Below are 18,074 nucleotides of genomic sequence, written 5' to 3' on the forward strand. Positions count from 1 at the left end.
ATACACCTGCCTTGGCCTCCCAACTGTCTCTTATCTATCCAGGCCTTACTTTTCAGTATACTTTACTCATGTGGCCTTCTGAATTCTCTAATGTATTTTATATACCAAGGTTTTATTTTTGAAAAAAGTTCAAATGCTGTCCACTCTCTTGGCTGTCATGCCTTCGGTACTGGGCATGTTGAACAAGAGGCAAGAGGTAAAGCAAGAGATCTCGGGGTTTCATAATTACCATGAAGGACATCTTGAAGGAAACGTCGTCTGTCATGCGTGGGAGAAAAGAAACAAGCCAATTAACCCTGGAGGGGTGGTCCTGGACACTAGGTGCCAGCTATTAACATGAAATGGCAGCTATAAATACACTTGAAGACTAAGGCAGGAGGGTCATATACAACTATGGTCTTTCATTGGCAAACAGATTACACAGAATTGATTACTTGCCTTTTGAACATTTTTTCCAAGTTGTATGTATTTTATTTATTTTAATTGACAAATTAAAATTGTATATATTTGGCCAGGTGTGGTGGCTCACACCTGTAATCCCAGCACTTTGGGAGGGAGAGGTGCATCATTTGAGGCCAAGAGTTCGAGACCAGCCCAGGCAATACAGCGAGACCTCATCTCTTTAAAAATATTAATGAAAATTGAAAAGATTAGCTGAGTGTGGTGGCACAGGGCTGGAGTCCTAGCTACTTGGGAAGCTGAGGTGGGAGGATTGCCTGAACCCAAGAGTTGGAGACTGCAATGAGCTATGATAATAGTGCCACTGCACTCCACCTAAGGTGACAGAGCAAGACCCTGTATCCAAGAAACCCCTCCAAAACAGTATGTTGTTTAAAATATGTATATATTACAGAATGCCTAAGCCAAGGTAATTAACATTTGCATTGCTTCACATATTCATTTTTGTGTGCTGACGTTGGGGTTTTGGGGTTCAGGAGAGTGCTCAACTTGCTTCCCGGTGGGCTCCAGGCTCTTGGTCTCCTGCTCCGTCAAGAATGAGAGAGGGGACCACAGCAGGTACACTTGTAAAGTAAATATTGAACCCCAAAACAGTGTTTGCAGAATGTGATTTATTTAGGTAAAGAAAAAGAAAAAGGAGAGAGAAAAAGGCTTCCACGAAGAGTACAGAAGGGGACCCCAGGGAGGAAATCTGCCCAGAAAACAGGGACTTTTAACATGGGGGCCATTCCCACCTTCTCCAAGTTCCCTGGCCAATGAAAAGAGTTCCCTTAAACTTCCACTGGAGTGATTAACTTTTGACCCTTTCCTACCCTGGATGGAGAGGCATGGGAGAGGGGCATGGTGCTGGGAAGTTCTTGCCCTTAAAACTATGCCCCCTTGTGGACCCGGAAAGAGAACACATTCCCTCAGCGAGAACACATAAAACCTATTCTCTAGGCAATTTTGAAGAATACAATACATTGTCATTAATTATAGTCACTATGTTGTACAGAGAGATCCCTTGAACTTATTCCATCTAACTGAAATTTTGTATCCTCTGACCAACATCTTCTCAACATTTTGTGTGCAAAGATAATGTGACACATGGTATTCAAATGTGTCATTAAATGCCTTGCTCAAGTTCACTCTTTCATGAGCACCTACTATGCAGACCCTGTTCTAGGTGCTGAGAATAAAGAAATTAGATAAACAAGACATACACCCTGCTCCAAACCCTACTAGGGCTTGTAATCTAGTACGTAGAGCTTAAATTCTGGTGGGGGAGACAGCGAATAAGACAAGTGAAAAAAATATTAATTTCAGCTATTAGTAAGGTCTATGAAGAGTAAGTAGAGAAGAGAGACGGAAGGCAGTCAGGGGAGGCACTGTGAGAAGAGACCTCAGTGAGGTCAAGGTGGGACCCTCAAGGATGAGGATGCACAGGATTCCAGTTAGAGGCTGTGAGCTCGCCATGGCCAAGGAAGAACACACAGGTCCAGGGTAAAGTCAGCAAGGGAGAGTGGGGAGATGACACAAAGGGCCCCGTAGGTCAGAGTCAGGGTTGGGTTTTAAGTGTGAGAGAAAGCCACCAAAGGAGCCCCAGGCAATGGAAAAGTATTTTGAGTCACCTAGGATATTTCAGAATCACAATGTATAGTGATGGCCAAACAGGAACAGCTCTGGAGTGCAGCTCCCAGCAAGAACAACACAGAGGGTGAATGATAATAGCATTTCCAAACGAGTTATTAGTGCCCAAAGACCAGGAGATTCCCAGGCTGAAAAGCACTACAAGTCTCCAGCACAGCTGTTTCAGCCAACGCAGCAGGTCTCCGCACAAAAACTCACACAAATCTGGGCGGCCATTTCAAGCGGCACCTGCAACACCTGGGAGACAGAGCCACCCATTCAACTGAAAAAAAGGGGGCTGAAACAAGGAGCCAGGTGATCTGGCTCAGTGGGTCCCATCCCCACAAAGACCAGCAATATGAAATGCTCAGGACTGAGAGTTTCCAACAAGTGCAGCTGGATCCAGGATGGTCCCACTCTGTGGGAGGAAGGGCATCCGCCATTGCCAAGGCAGTCTGCCACTACCAAGGCAGTCTGCCATTACAGAGGCAGTCCGCCATTATTAAGGCACAGTGCCATTACTGAGGCAGTTCTAACTATACCTCTATAAACAAAACCGCAAGGAAGTTCACACAGCAGCTGGGAAGAGCCCCCAGCAGCTCAGGAACTCCTCTACTGGCAAACTGTGACTAGGCTACCTCCTAGCTGGGAAGGGCAGCTCTGAAAAAACGCAGCGGCATGTCAGGAACTTATAAATAAAGACCCACCTTCCCAAGATAGAGCACATGGGAAAAAAGGCAGTTATGAGTTCCGCTGCAGCAGACTTAAAACATACCTGCCCAGCAACTCTGAACAAAACAACGGAGCTCACAGCTCAGCAGCTGAGCTCCTATAAGGATCAGACTGTCTTCTCAAGCAGCTCCCTGACCCCCATATATCCACAGAGAAACCCCATTAAGTAAAGCTCAGACTGACATCTGGTGGCTATCCTTCTGGGACCAAGATAACAGAAGAAACTGGCAGCAACCCTTACTGTTCTGCAGCCACCACAGCTGATCCCCAGGCAGAGTCTAGAGTGGACCTCCAGCTGTCCTACAGCAGAGGGGCCTGACCGTTAGAAGAAAAACAAAAAAAAACAGAAAGAAATAACTTCATCATCAACAAAAAGGGCATCCACTCAGAGACCCCATTCAAAAGTCACCAACTACAAAGATCACAGGTAGATAAACTCACAAAGATGGGAAGAAACCAGCAAAAAAAGGATGAAAACACCCAAAACCAGATGCCTCACCTCCTCTAAGGGATCACAACTCCTCACCAGCAAAGGAACAAGGCTGGATGGAGAATAAGTCTGATGAATTGACAGAAACAGGCTGCAGAAGGTGGGTAATAAGAAACTTCTCTGAGATAAAAGAAAATGTTCTAACCCAATGCAAAGAAATTCAGAACCTTGAAAAAAGGTTTGACAAAATGCTAACGGGAATAAACAGTTTAGGAGAATATAAATGACCTGATGGAGCTGAAAAACACAAGAGAACTTCATGAAACACACGCAAGTTTTAATAGCCGAATCAACCAAGCAGAAGAAAGGCTATCAGAGATTGAAGATCAACTCAATGAAATAAAATGAGAAGGCAAGATTAGAGAAAAAAGAGTGAAAATAAATGAACAAAGCCTCCAAGAAATATGGGATTGTGTGAAAAGACCTAATCTATGTTTGATATGTATATCTGAATGTGATGGGGAGAATGAATCCAAGGTGGAAAACACTCTTCAGGATATTATTCAGGAGAACTTTCCCAACCTATCAAGGCAGGCCAATATTCAAGTCCAGGAAATACACAGAACACCACAAAGATATTCCTCAAGAAGAGCAACCCCAAGGCACGTAATCATCAGATTCACCAGGGTTGAAATGAAGAAAAAAATGCTAAGGACAGCCAGAGAGAAAGGTCGGGTTACCCACAAAGGGAAGCCCATCAGACTCACAGTGGATCTCTCAGTAGAAACCCTACAAGCCAGAAGAGAGTGGGGGCCAATATTCAACTTCCTTAAAGAAAAGAACTTTCAACCTGGAATTTCATATCCAGCAAAACTAAGCTCCATAAGTGAAGGAGAAATAAAATCTTTTATAAACAAGCAAATGCTGAGAGATTTCATCACCACCAGGCCTGCCTAACAAGAGCTCCTGAAAGCAGCACTAAACATGGAAAGGAACAACCAGTACCAGCCACTCCAAAAATGTACCAAATGGTAAAAAGCATTAACACAATGAAGAAACTGCATCAATTAATGGGCAAAACAACCAGCTAGCATCAAAATGGCAGGATCAAATTCACACATAACAATATTAACCCTAAATGTAAATGGGCTAAATGCCCCACTCAAAAGACACAGATTAGCAAATTGGATAAAAAGTCAATACCCATTCCTGGTATCCAGGAAACCCACCTCACATGCAAGGATACACACAGGCTCAAAATAAAGGGATGGAGGAAGATTCACCAAGCAAATGGAAAGCAAAAAAAGCAGGAGTTGCAATCCTAGTCTCTGATAAAATAGACTTTAAACCAACAAAGAACCAAAGAGACAAAGAAGGGCACTACATAATGGTAAAAGGATCAACGCAACAAGAAGAGCTAACGATCCTAAATATATACGCACCCAATACAGGACCACCCAGATACATAAAGCAAGTTCTTAATGATGTACAAAGACAGACTCCCACACAATAATAGTGGGAGACTTTAACGCTCCACTGTCAATATTAGACAGATCAATGACACAGAAAATTAACAAGGATATCCAGGACTTGAACTCAGATCTGGACCAAGGAAACCTATTAGACATCTACAGAACTCTCCACCCCAAATCCACAGAATATACATTCTTCTTAGTACCACATCACACCTACTCCAAAACTGACCACATAACTGGAAGTAAATCACTCCTCAGCAAATGCAAAAGAATGGAAATCACAACAAACAGTCTCTCAGACTACAGTGCAATCAAATTAGAACTCAGGATTAAGAAACTAACTTAGAACCGCACAACTTCATGGAAACTGAACAACTGGCTCTTGAATGTTGACTGTATAGAATGTGTCGAGGGAAATTTATAGCAATAAATGCCCATATGAGAAGCAAGGAAAGATCTAAAATCTACACCCTATCATCAAAATTGAAAGAGCTAGAGGAGCAAGATAGAAAAAACTCAAAAGCTAGCAGAAGACAAGAAATAACTAAGATCAGAGCAGAACTGAAGGAGATAGAGATATAAAAAACCCTTCAAAAAAAATAAAATAAAATAAATACAGGAGCTGGGTTTTTGAAAAGATCAACAAAATAGACAGACTGCTAGCCAGATTAAAAAAAAGGAAAGAGAGAATCAAATAGATGCAATTAAAAAAAACGAAAAAGGGGATATCACCATCAATTCCACAGAAATACAAACTACCATCAGAGATTACTATAAACAACTCTATGCACATAAACCAGTAAACCTGGAAGAAATGGATAAATTCCTGGACACTTGCACCCTCTCAAGCCTAAACAAGGAAGAAGTTGAAACCCTGAATAGACCAATAACAAGAGCTGAAGTTGAAGCAGCAATTAATAGCCTACCACCCAAAAAAAGTCCAGGTCCTGATGGGTTCACAGCTGAATTCTACCAGACAGACAAAGAGGAGCTGCTACTCTCCTTCTGAAACTATTCCAAACCATATAAAAAGAGGGAATCCTTCACAAATCATTTTATGAGACCAACATCATCCTGATTCCAAAACCTGGCAGAGACTCAACAAAAAAAGAAAACTTCAGGCCAATATTCATGATGAAAAATCTTCAATAAAATACTGACAAACCGATTGCAATAGCACATCAAAAAGCTTATCCATCATGATCAAGTAGGCTTCATCCCAGGATGCAAGGCTGGTTCAACATATGCAAGTCTATAATTGTAATCTACCACATAAACAGAACCAAAGACCAAACCACATGATCGTCTCAAAAGATGCAGAGAAGGCCTTTGACAAAATTCAAAAGCCCTTTATGCTAAAAATCCTCAATAAACTAGGTATCAATGGAAAGTATCTCAAAATAATAAAAGCTATTTATGACAAACCCACAGCCAATATCATACTGAACAGGCAAAAACTGGAAGCATTTCCTTTGAAATGTGGCACTAGACAAGGATGCCCTCTCTCAACACTTCTATTTAATATAGTATTAGAAGTTCTAGACAGAGCAATCAGGCAAGAAAAAGAAATAAAAGGTATTCAATTAGAAAAAGAGGAAGTCAAATTGTCTCTATTTGCAGACGACATGACGGTATATTTAGAAGACCCCATCGTCTCAGCCCAAAATCTCCTGAAACTGATAAGCAACTTTAGCAAAGTCTCAGGATACAAAATCAATGTGCAGAAATCACAAGCATTCCTATACACCAATAACAGACTTAAAGAGAGACAAATCAAGAACGAGCTGCCATTCACAATTGCTACAAAGAGAATAAAATACCTAGGAATACAACTAACAAAGGATGTAAAGGACCTCTTCAAGGAGAACTACAAACCACTGATCAAGGAAATAAGAGAGGACACAAACAGATGGAAAAACGTTCCATGCTCATGGTTAGGAAGGATCAATATTGTGAAAATGGCCCTACTGCCCAAAGTAATTTATAGTTTCAACACTATCCCCATCAAACTACCTATGACCCTCTTTACAGAACTGGAAAAAACCACCTTAAACTTCATATGGAAGCAAAAGAGAGCCTGCATAGCCAAGACAATTCTAAGCAAAAAGAACAAAGCTGGAGGCATCATGCTACCTGACTTCAAACTATACTACACAGCTACAATAATCAAAACAACATGGTACTGGTACCAAAACAGAGATATAGACCAATGGAACAGAACAGAGGCCTCGGAGGCCATGCCACACATCTACAACCATCTGATCTTTGACAAACCTGACAAAAACGAGCAATGGGGAAAGGATTCCCTGTTTAATAAATGGCCTTGGGAAGACTGGCTAGCCATGTGCAGAAAGTAGAAACTGTACCCCTTCCTGACACCTTACACTAAAATTAACTCCAGATGGATTAAAGCAGGCATCCCCAAACTACGGCCCACAGGCCGCATTCGGCCCCCTGAGGCCATTTATCCAGCCCCCCACCGCACTTCAGTAAGGGGCACCTCTTTCATTGGTGGTCAGTGAGAGGAGCACAGTATGTGGCGGCCCTCCAACGGTTGAGGGACAGTGAACTGGCCCCCTGTGTAAAAAGTTTGGGGACGCCTGGATTAAAGGCTTAAACATAAGACCTAACACTGTAAAAATCCTTGAAGAAAACCTAGGCAAAACCATCCAGGACATAGGCATAGGCAACGACTTCATGACTAAAACACCAAAATCGTTGGCAACAAAAGCAAAAATAGACAAATGGGATCTAATTAAACTCCAGAGCTTCTGTACAGCAAAGGAAACCATCATTAGAGTGAACCGGCAACCAACAGAATGGGAAAAAATTTTTGCAATCTACCCATCTGACAAAGGGCAAATATCCAGAATCTACAAGGAATGAAAACAGGTTCACAAGAAAAAAAAAACAAACAAACCCATTCAACAGTGGGTGAAGGATATGAACAGACACTTTTCAAAGGAAGACATTTATAAGGCCATCAAACATGAAAAAATGCTCATCACTGGTCATTAGAGAAATGCAAATCAAAACCACACTAAGATACCATCTCACACCAGTTAGAATGGTGATCACTAAAAAATCTGGAGACAACAGATGCTGGAGAGGATGTGGAAAAACAGGAACACTTTTATACTGTTGGTGGGAGGGTAAATTAGTTCAACCATTGTGGAAGACAGTGTGGCGATTCCTCAAGGACCTAGAAATAGAAATTCCATTTGACTCAGCAATCCCATTACTGGGTATATATCCAAAGAATTATAAATCATTCTATTATAAGGACACATGCGCACATATGTTCACTGTGGCACAGTTTACAATAGCAAAGACCTGGGACCAACCCAAATGCCCATCGATGATAGAGTGGACAAGGAAAATGTGGCACATATACACCATGGAATACTACACAGCCATAAAAAACGATGAGTTCATGTCCTTTGTAGGGACACGGATGAATCTGGAAACCATCACTCTCAGCAAACTGACACAAGAACAGAAAATCAAACACTGCATGTTCTCACTCATAGGCAGGTGTTAAACAATGAGATCACATGGACACAGGTAGGGGAGCATCACAAACTGGGATCTGTTGTGGGGGGACTGAGGAGGGTAGGGAGGTTGGGGAGGGATAACATGGGCAGAAATGCCAGATGTAGGTGATGGGGGGATGGAGGTAGCAAACCACATTGCCATGTAGGTACCTATGCAACAATTCTGCATCTTCTGAACATGTACCCCAGAACCTAAAGTGCAATAAATATATATATATATATATATATATATATATATATATATATATATATATAGTTAACAACAAAAAAAGGTAAACAGAAATAGACTAAATAATTTAACCCACTATATCCAAGATGTAATTTCAACATGTAATCAATATAAAAATTATTAAAATACATTGGATTCTTTTTTTTTTTTTTTTTTTTTGAGACAGAGTTTCACTCTTGTTGCCCACCCAGGCTGGAGTGCAATGGCGTGGTCTCAGCTCACTGCAACCTCCGCCTTCCAGGTTCAAGCAATTTTTCTGCCTCAGCCTCTGAGTAGCTGGGATTACAGGCATGAACCACGACGCCCAGCTAATTTTGTATTTTTAGTAGAGACAGGTTGGTCTGGCTGGTCTCTATCTCCCAACCTCAGATGATCTGCCCTCCTTGGCCTCCCCAGGTGCTGGTATTACATGCGTGAGCCACCATGCTCAGCCTGCATTCTCTTTCTTATACCAAGTAATTAAACTAAATCATACACTTTATACAGCGCATGTAAAGTTGACTTAGCCATAGTTCAATGACTCATATGGCTACCATGTTGACAACACTACAGGGTTTTAAGTAGGGAATATAACACTTCTAGTAGAAGCAGGATTAGGTCCTCTGTCACTTACTCAAATTTGTTCATTCTACTCCAGAAAACTTACTTATACACAAATTTTTCATACACAAGTAGGCTAAAAAAAACCCTTTGCTTTCATCTTTCTTTTACAGTTTTGTTTTTATCATCATAGTCATGGCTATGATTTATTACAGCGGGAAACTTGTTTTCCTTTAACTGCAACATTATGTTTATAGTCAAATAATACAAAAACATACAAAATAAAAAGTGAGAATTTTTAATAACTGTACTCCCTAAAGATAAAGTGATTTAGTGTATATCTTTCCAGCATATATGTATCTATATTTTGTTAAAATGTTGATACGTGTCTATTTTTTTTTTAAGGAAAAAACAGGATCAAACTATCTGTACTGTTCTGAGACTATCTTTTCCCTGCTTACTAATATATCTTGATCATCTTTCTAATACACAGGTGTCATTAAAGAGGGGCAAGCCTAGAGTTAACACACCCACCATGTACAGAAAACACTTTGTATAAAAAAAGAGTAAGAGACTGAAGTACATTCAGCTCCACAGAGACAGTGCTGGGGCAAGTGAGAGCCAGATGGGCACTGGGTGACTCTGTGCCTCACTGAGGAAAAATAACTAAACATGGGCAAAGGAGATCCTAAGAAGTTGACAGGCAAAATGTCATTATATGCATTTTTTGTGCAAACTTGTTGCGAGAAGCTTAAGAAGCACCCAGATGCTTCAGTCAATTCCTCACTCCTTCCTTTTCTAAGAAGGGATCAGAAAGGTAGAAGTTCATGACTGCTAAAAAGAAAGGAAAATATGCAGATATGGCAAAGGCAGCAAGGCCTGTTATGAAAGAGAAATGAAAACCTATATCCTTCCTAAAGAGGAGACAAAAGAAGTTCAAGGATCCCAACACACCCAGGAGGCCTCCTTCAGCCTTTTTCCTGCTGTGCTCTGAGTATCACCCAAAAATCAAAGGAGAACATCCTGGCCTGTCCATGGGTGATGTTGCAAAGAAACTGGGGGAGACGTGGAATGACACTGTTGCAGGTGACAAGCAGCCTTATGAAAAGAAGGCTGTGGAGCTGAAGGAAAAATATGAAAAGGATATTGCTTTGTATCAAGCTAAAGGAAAGCCTGATGCAGCCAAAAAGGGAGCTGTCAAGGCTGAAAAAAGTAAGAAAAAGGAGGAAGAGGAGGAAAACAAGAAGATGAAGAGGATGAAGAGGAAGATGAAGATGATAATGAGTAAGTTGGTACTAGTGCAGTTTTTTTCTTGTCTTTAAAGCATCTAACCCTCCTGCACACAACTCACTCTTTTTAAAGAAGAAAATTGAAATGTAAGGCTGTGTTAAGATTTGTTTTAAAACTGTACAGTGTCTTTTTTTGGTATAGTTAACACGCTACTGAATGTCTTTAGATAGCCCTGTCCTGACGGTATTTTCGATAGCCACTAACCTTGCCTGGTATAGTATGGTGGCTGCAAACTGGCATGGAAATTTAAAGCAGGCTGTTGTTGGTGCACAGCACAAATTAGTTATACATGGGGATAGTAGTTTTGTCATCTTCAGTCTGATGCAGCTTATATGAAATAATTGTTCTGTTAACTGTCATTCTGTAATTGCAAAAAAAAAAAAAAAAGTTGCAGCTGTTTTGTTGACATTCTAAATCAGGCGTCCCCAAACTGCGGCCCCTTGAGGCCATTTATCCGGCCTCCCGCCGCACTTCAGGAAGGGGCACCTCTTTCATTGGTGGTCAGTGAGAGGAGCACAGTATGTGGCAGCCCTCCAACAGTCTGAGGGACAGTGAACTGGCCCCTTGTGTAAAAAGTTTGGGGACGCCTGGTCTAAATGCTTCTAAGTAAATATTTTTTCATTTTTATTTTTTAAAAGAAAGTGTAAGAAGCTGAAGAACAACTCAGCTTATAAGTTCCTAAATACACAAAAATGCACCTGGTCACCAGCCGCGGGCCCAAAATTTAGCAATTATTTCTGATTATGGGAACTGCAACCTCACGAAAAGCGGTCTAAGCTTACAATTCCCCAAACTGATGTTTCTGTTCTCTGCATGGTATCTGGTAATCAAAATGACTTTATAATGAATGAATGAATGAATTTATAATGTCTCTAGGTCCCAGTTTTTTTATCTGCAAAATGGAAATGTACCTCATCAGGACTATTGTGGGAAACAAATAAAATGAAACATTTTAAGTACTTAAATACAATGCTGAAAACATAGTAAATATTCAATGAGTAGCTGTAAAAATTTTTTACATTTGTTTTAGGGAAAAGAAAGTCAGAATATGTGAAAATATTTTGAAAATGGAAAAGTACTTTCCAAATGTAGTCTTCAACCAGAAAAATACAAATAGAAAATAAAGAGGGAACACAGGTAAAGGATAGGAATGTCAGTCTTTAAATGGAGGCGGTGTTAAGCTTTTCTCTACTGAAAGCCCTTGAAAGAATAGGTATACAACCCATGTTGATACACATCCAAAGTAGGATCATCTGTGCCTATACCTCTTCCACACTTGTTCTATATCACTCCACCCCTCTTCACAAAAACTGACTGCAAGGAAACTAAAAAATGCAAAGAAGTGCTTATTCATTCAGCCCAGCAGCCTTTCTTTGAAAATCTAATCCAGGAATAATGTGCATGGAAGAGATGCCTTTTCCAGTATCACCAAAAATACACACATTGGCACAGAAAACAATTAGGAAACAATAACCTGGTCTTTCATGAGCTCCACTGCAGATTCCTCAAGATCCAACTCGTAACACAGCCTCATGAAAAGTGGTCCGAACTTATACTCCCCCACAGTGATATTTCTGTTCTCTGCATGGTACCTGGTAATCAAAACGATTCAATGAGCCAAAAGGTAGGAAACAGGAAAAAGGACAGACACTGCGGCATGCGCTGGGACACAAGAGAGAATGAGGTTCTCTCACAGTCTGGACGGGGAGAAGTGATTTCCAACAATCAGAAATCCTGGAGTGCAGAAGTATACCAAGCATTTAAATAAACAAGAGTTTATAGCAGGCTGACATAAAATACAAGAAACAGAGGGAAAATGTACATTGTAATCATTCTCTAAATTTAAAAACAACCCTGAGACTGAGTGTGAGCACATCTTAGGAAAAAGCAGGAGTCTAGTAGCATCTGTAAGTGCATCAGAATAGGCCCCACCCAGAGAACAAAGGAAAGGAGTGGGGTGACGCTCTACGCTCCTGGAGGCTGGCTTCATCCTTATTTAGGATGGCAAACAACCAACAGACACATTTACAATTTATGGCAATCTCTCTGCTTTTCTAAGTTTGGGAAAGGTACACAAGAGCTACGTTCACCTGGCTAAACAAGTTAAATGTGGTTTTGAACGTTTAAGTTTCTTTTTCTTTCTTTTCTTTTCTTTTTTTTTTTCTTTGAGATGGAGTCTTGCTCTGTAGCTCAGACTGGAATGCAGTAGCACAATCTTGGCTGACGGCAACCCCTGCCTATGGATCCCACTTCAGGCAATTCTCCTGCCTCTGTCTCCTGAGTAGCTGGGATTACAGGCACATGCCACCATGCCAAGCTAAGTTTTCTATTTTTAGTAGAGACAGGGTTTCACCGTGTTGGCCAGGCTGGTCTTGAACTCCTGACCTTGTGATCTGCCCACCTTGGCCTCCCAAAGTGCTGGGATTACAGGGGTGAACCATGACACTTGGCCTGTAACTTTTAAAAAGAAGCTAATGTCAAAGACAATGATGTCTTCTATGTGGCTTGAGACTTCTACAGGCAGCCAGCCTGCCAGTCAGAACTGCGTATCGCTACTGTAAATTTACTTTCAATAACCAACTCTTTTTGCTATAGATATCAAGAGGACAATATGTGAAAAAAAGGAACACTTTATTACATGTAAATCAGATTTTAGAAAGATGTACTCATTATAAATCTTCATATTCATATTCCTTTTAGATTTAGATTATAATATGATGAATGAATCTAAAATACCTTGTGGAAAAGTGCTGACAACAAAACAGAATGCTTTTTACCTTCTGCTAAAATCATCAAGGAATCAGAGTAGCATTACACTAGTCTATTCTAAACACATGCACTACAATGATACCCTAATAGGATGATGATGTATACTTTGATACATTTCATAATCCACTTACAGAACTTACAAATAATATTTACCACTTCATTATAACACTCATAAATTAAGTTGTTAGAAGGCAATATAGGATAGTGGTAAAGGGTTTTGAGACTCTGAATCCAAACTGATCATTCAAATCCTAGCTCTTCTGTTTATAAACCGTGTGACCATAAGCAAGTTAATTAACTACTCTCTGCCCCTGTCTCCTCATCTGTAAAACGGAAGGAAGAAAAGAACCCAATCAGTTTTGTGTGTGTGTGTGTGTGTGTGTGTGTGTGAAGATTAAATGAGATGACGTGCCTGGCACACAAGTCTTCAACATATGTTAGCTCTTATAAAATGTAAGGCATGCTAAAAAAAAATCTTTAAAAATCAACATATTTCAGTAAATATTCTCATGAGAAACTTGTGCCAGATTAAAAGCAAAAGAAAGCAAAAACAAGTTTTCTGATTTGACGTGAACATTCTAAATGACATTCACATTAATAGAAGTGCTAGAAAGTCACTGAGATAATGAATTGCCTTCTGGGCAAGAAATGTTGAAGAGGATCTAAAATCCCTCAATAAACCAAACAGCATTTGGTCAACACAATAAGGGTATTAAGATGTTTCCCATTTTTGGCTCAATAAAAAGCTTATGTTTCAGCTCATGACTCTCCTTTCCCAGCCGTGAGCTGCCTGACTGAGGAAGAAAGAGAACATGATGGTTGAGTCGTGGATCTACCCATCCTGTCCAGCTGTCTGCAAGTAGAGAGGGAAAGGTCAGCAACTGGGTAGAGAGTTATTAGCATCAGTGAAGGAACTGAGTCACACTTTGAATATTTATGATAAAAATAGAAGTAGAAAGAGTGTTCAGATTATTTATCTCATTTTACTACTCTTATAAACACCAAATAGCTTTGTGTAGTAAAATATGTGAGAAGAAAACATGCCAGAGGGAAATGATTTAACTTTGTGAAACTGAAATACAGAATTAAGTTTGCAGATATAGTGACTTTAAATTAGCATAACGCTTTTGAAAAATAATCTGACAGTTATATTGATAAATTTTTAAAAAGTTCATACCCCCTGATCCCCAAAAGGAAACAAACAGTAAGTTTTATGCAGAGAGTTTCTCATCATGACATTATTTACACTGGTGAAAAATTAGAAATAACTTCAATGTCCAACAACATGAGCATGGTTAATGAAAATATCCAATGTACAATGAAATACTGTATTGCCATTAAACTATGACTCCTAAGGATATGATTAACAAGGAAAAAAATTTATATTAATTTAGAAAATAATTACACAGAAATAATTATAACAATGTAAAATAAAATCTATCAAAATAATGAAATCTTTGCAACAGTGAAAAAAAAAATGCAAAAATCTCAACGGTGGTTTCTTAGATGTAAGCAGCAGGCTCCAAAGATGGCTGTCATCAATTCTTCAAATTAATCCAGAGGTAGAATCCTTTTCCCCTCCCCTTTACTTGGATCTGGACAGGTTATCTTGCCTTGACCAAGAGAAGCCATGCCAATTCTGGGCAACTCTGTCATGCCTGGCAGCTCCCATCTGGGCTGTGGGCCAATGCAGCTCAAACCAACAAACGAATGATGAGGCACTCCAGAAAGATAGGGAGCGGCCACATGGAGGGGCAATGAGGCATCACAAACTCAAGAGAGGCCTTCTTGGACCATGCAGTACAGCCCAGCTACCAGCTGACTGCAGATAAGTGAGTGGCTTCATCTGACACCAACAAAGAACTGCTCAGTGGAGATGGACCTCAATTCCTGATGCCAGAATTATGAGAATTAATAAACAGTTGCTGTGTTAAGCCACGAAGTTCTGGTGTGGTTTGTTATGCAGCAACAGACAACTGAAACAGCAGAATTTGTGATATATTTCTCCTTTCTACTTAATGGTGTTTTTCAATTTTTCAATGAATTTTTTAATTTTCTTTTTTTTTAACTTAAAGACATTTTTTTCATGTTATAAAATGTTCACTGTAGACAAGTTTGAGAAATCAGAAAAATATACATTTAGACAAACAAAAAATACATAATCCATAATTCCCAGAGAACAGTTAACTCTTGTTATATAATCTCCTAGTATTCTTTGTATGATTATCCTGTATTTCTCTCTATAAATGTACATATAAAATCCAGGTTCAAGTATAGAAACAGATCTTTAAAAAACAGAAAAGAGGGCTAGGCACGGTGGCTCATGCCTGTAATCTTAGCACTCTGGGAGGCGGAGGCAGGCGGATCACTTGAGTCCAGGAGTTCATGACCAGCCTGGCCAACATGGCAAAACCCTATGTCTACTAAAAATACGAAAATTAGCCAGGCATGGTGGCAGGCACCTATAATTCCAGCTACTTGGGAGGCTGAGACAGGGAGGATTGCTTGAACCTGGAGGTGGAGGTTGCAGTGAGCTGAGAGATCATGCAATTGTACTCCAGCCTGGGCAACAGATCAAGACTTCATCTCAAAAAAAAAAAAAGAAAGAAAAAGAAAATAGTTTTTAAAAAGTGGAAAAGGCCGGGCGCGGTGGCTCAAGCCTGTAATCCCAGCACTTTGGGAGGCCGAGGCGGGTGGATCACGAGGTCGAGAGATCGAGACCATCCTGGTCAACATGGTGAAACCCCGTCTCTACTAAAAATATAAAAAATTAGCTGGGCATGGTGGCGCGTGCCTATAATCCCAGCTACTCAGGAGGCTGAGGCAGGAGAATGGCCTGAGCCCAGGAGGCGGAGGTTGCGGTGAGCCAAGATCGCGCCATTGCACTCCAGCCTGGGTAACAAGAGCGAAACTCCGTCTCAAAAAAAAAAAAAAAAAAAAAAGTTGAAAAGAGCAATTAACTTAATTTCAGAAATGAAGTCTGTTGATTTGATGTCATGCTCCTCCCTGGTAAGTGAAGCCTTTACTAGCTTTCCCAGTGGCAGGCTATGCTTACGTGTGAGTTTCTTCTGACATGGGAAACTTTTAATAATGGATCAGAAAGGTATAGCAGGACTGGAGGAGGGAGAATAGTTAGGGTCACCGAAAAGATTCAGGTGAAAGACATTAAAGCCTGAACTAAGACACTGGTAACAGGAGAGAAAGAGGAGGGCTGGAGCTGAGGGAGATACCAAGGAAGTGGAAGCAACAGGATTTCTTACCCTATCAGGAAACAGAGGCAAATGAGATGAAAGTAAAGAGGCTGCAAAATATCTATCCTGAGTGACTGGCCAGTGAGAAGGAAAACAGAGGAAGAGGAGTGAATTTGCACATGTTGAATTTGAAGACCCAGGGGATATGTCAGTGGAGTTAGTGAATAGGCTGGTAACTTCTTTAGACATAAAATATCTGCTTTTCTATCCTTAACACCCAGCATATAGTAGGAACCCAGTAAGTGTGTGCTCAATGAGTGAATGTCTAAGTGTCTTGAATTCAAAGCAGGCATATGAAAAAGAGATTTAAAGTCATCAGGGTAGAAGTGGCAAAATCTTGGAAGAGGATGAGACTGCTCACAGAAAGGAACAGAGTAAGAAGGGATGAGGGTGGCAGCATTCTAAGGAAATGCCTCACCTGTAAATGACATTTTTAGCCAGCTCCACATGGTCCCGGGACTCACACAAATGAAGTAAGGTTATCAACTCCTCCTTCAAGATGAGCCTGTTCTGGGTCAGTTTCTCTTCCAAGTTTCTAAAATAGCTTTCTGGAAGAAAACATAGTATGGTGGCCATCAATCAGGCTTACTGGCAGTATAAGGAGTCTGACCTAGGGAAGATGGGGAAGCCCAACTCCAGCCCACTGCAAAAGGGCACTGAGAGGGGCTCAGGACACGTAGCTGCCATCACTGGCTAATTTCCTCTAGAAATGTGTCAGCAGATGGCATCTGTCATAGGAAGCTGGGGCATGGGCACAGGGCCAGGCTCACTCAAGACTCTGTAAAATAAAATATCTGGGGTAAGAGCTCAAGAGTTGGCATTTTTGATTCCCTAGGTAATCCTCTGGTATACTGAAGTTTGAGAACTACTGTCCCAGAGGCTTGGCTCAAATAACTGAATCTCCAGGTGACTCATGAGAAAAAAGAAAGAAAATGTAGCCAGACACTCAAACCATCAATTGGCAGAGAGCCACACAGGAAAACTAAAAAGAAAATGTGAGTTGAAGGTAGGTTTGTCCACAGTGGTGGACTCACATGACTCATGTTTCTTTAATTTGATTCAACTTTACCTCTTTTTCATTCCTCTTGGTTTCTTTCTACTCAGCTGTTAGAAAGCATGCTCAAGTACTATGCAATGGGCAGGGGGGAAAACAGTCCTCCAAACAGCAGCAAACAGTTTTTTAGTGACAGAATCATTTCAGCATCATTACAGTCTATCATTCTCCCTTGTCTTTGTATCTGATCAACTGTGGGGACAAAAACCAAAAGGAAGCACCTCTTCTTGGCATCAAGAAGGGGCTGTATTCCCACCAAAATGTGGGGTGAAAAGCAAAGCAGGCACCAAGCAAGCATCTGCTTTCCAGAAGGCAGAACTGTTGTCAGTATCAGAAGCTGCCAGGAAATAGTTACAAGATTTGTTCCAAAGCACAGAGCTATGAAGGAATGCTGCTGAAAGGAGGGGCACAAATACATGTAAAACACAAGAACTAGAAGCAGAGGCATTCTTCTCGATTTACAAGAAAAGACCCACTACGTTTGAGATAATGCAGTGGATCTTCCCATTTTTATTTGCAGAACCACGTAATAGTTACAGGCTCCAGAGATGGAAGCACCTGGGCTGAAATCTAAGCTCGGCCACTTGCACTCTGACGGAGACCCTTGTCTGTGAGACTTGATTCCTCGTGTGTAAATTAAGGATCATGGTACCTTCCTCATGGGGCCACCTCAGATGATCTAT

General features: G+C 40.7%; 1 protein-coding gene and 1 pseudogene across 2 annotated transcripts in view; one reads left to right on the top strand and one right to left on the bottom strand.

The window, feature by feature from the left end:
• Window positions 1-18,074, bottom strand: part of PTCD2 (pentatricopeptide repeat domain 2) — a 45,122-nt gene that overhangs the window by 22,446 nt on the left and 4,602 nt on the right. The window contains exons 3-4 of one of the 2 annotated variants that reach the window (XM_074384901.1): window positions 16,756-16,885; window positions 11,792-11,909 (exon numbers count right to left, since the gene is read on the bottom strand). In XM_074384901.1, the coding sequence (XP_074241002.1) occupies window positions 11,792-11,909; window positions 16,756-16,885 (248 nt within the window). The remainder of the gene's footprint in view (window positions 1-11,791; window positions 11,910-16,755; window positions 16,886-18,074) is intronic. The other variant, XM_074384910.1, reaches the window with a different exon arrangement.
• Window positions 9,698-10,315, top strand: LOC120363262 (high mobility group protein B1 pseudogene; annotated as a pseudogene).

Source organism: Saimiri boliviensis, chromosome 1 (genome assembly GCF_048565385.1).
Source record: "Saimiri boliviensis isolate mSaiBol1 chromosome 1, mSaiBol1.pri, whole genome shotgun sequence".
Classification (NCBI taxonomy): domain Eukaryota; kingdom Metazoa; phylum Chordata; class Mammalia; order Primates; family Cebidae; genus Saimiri; species Saimiri boliviensis.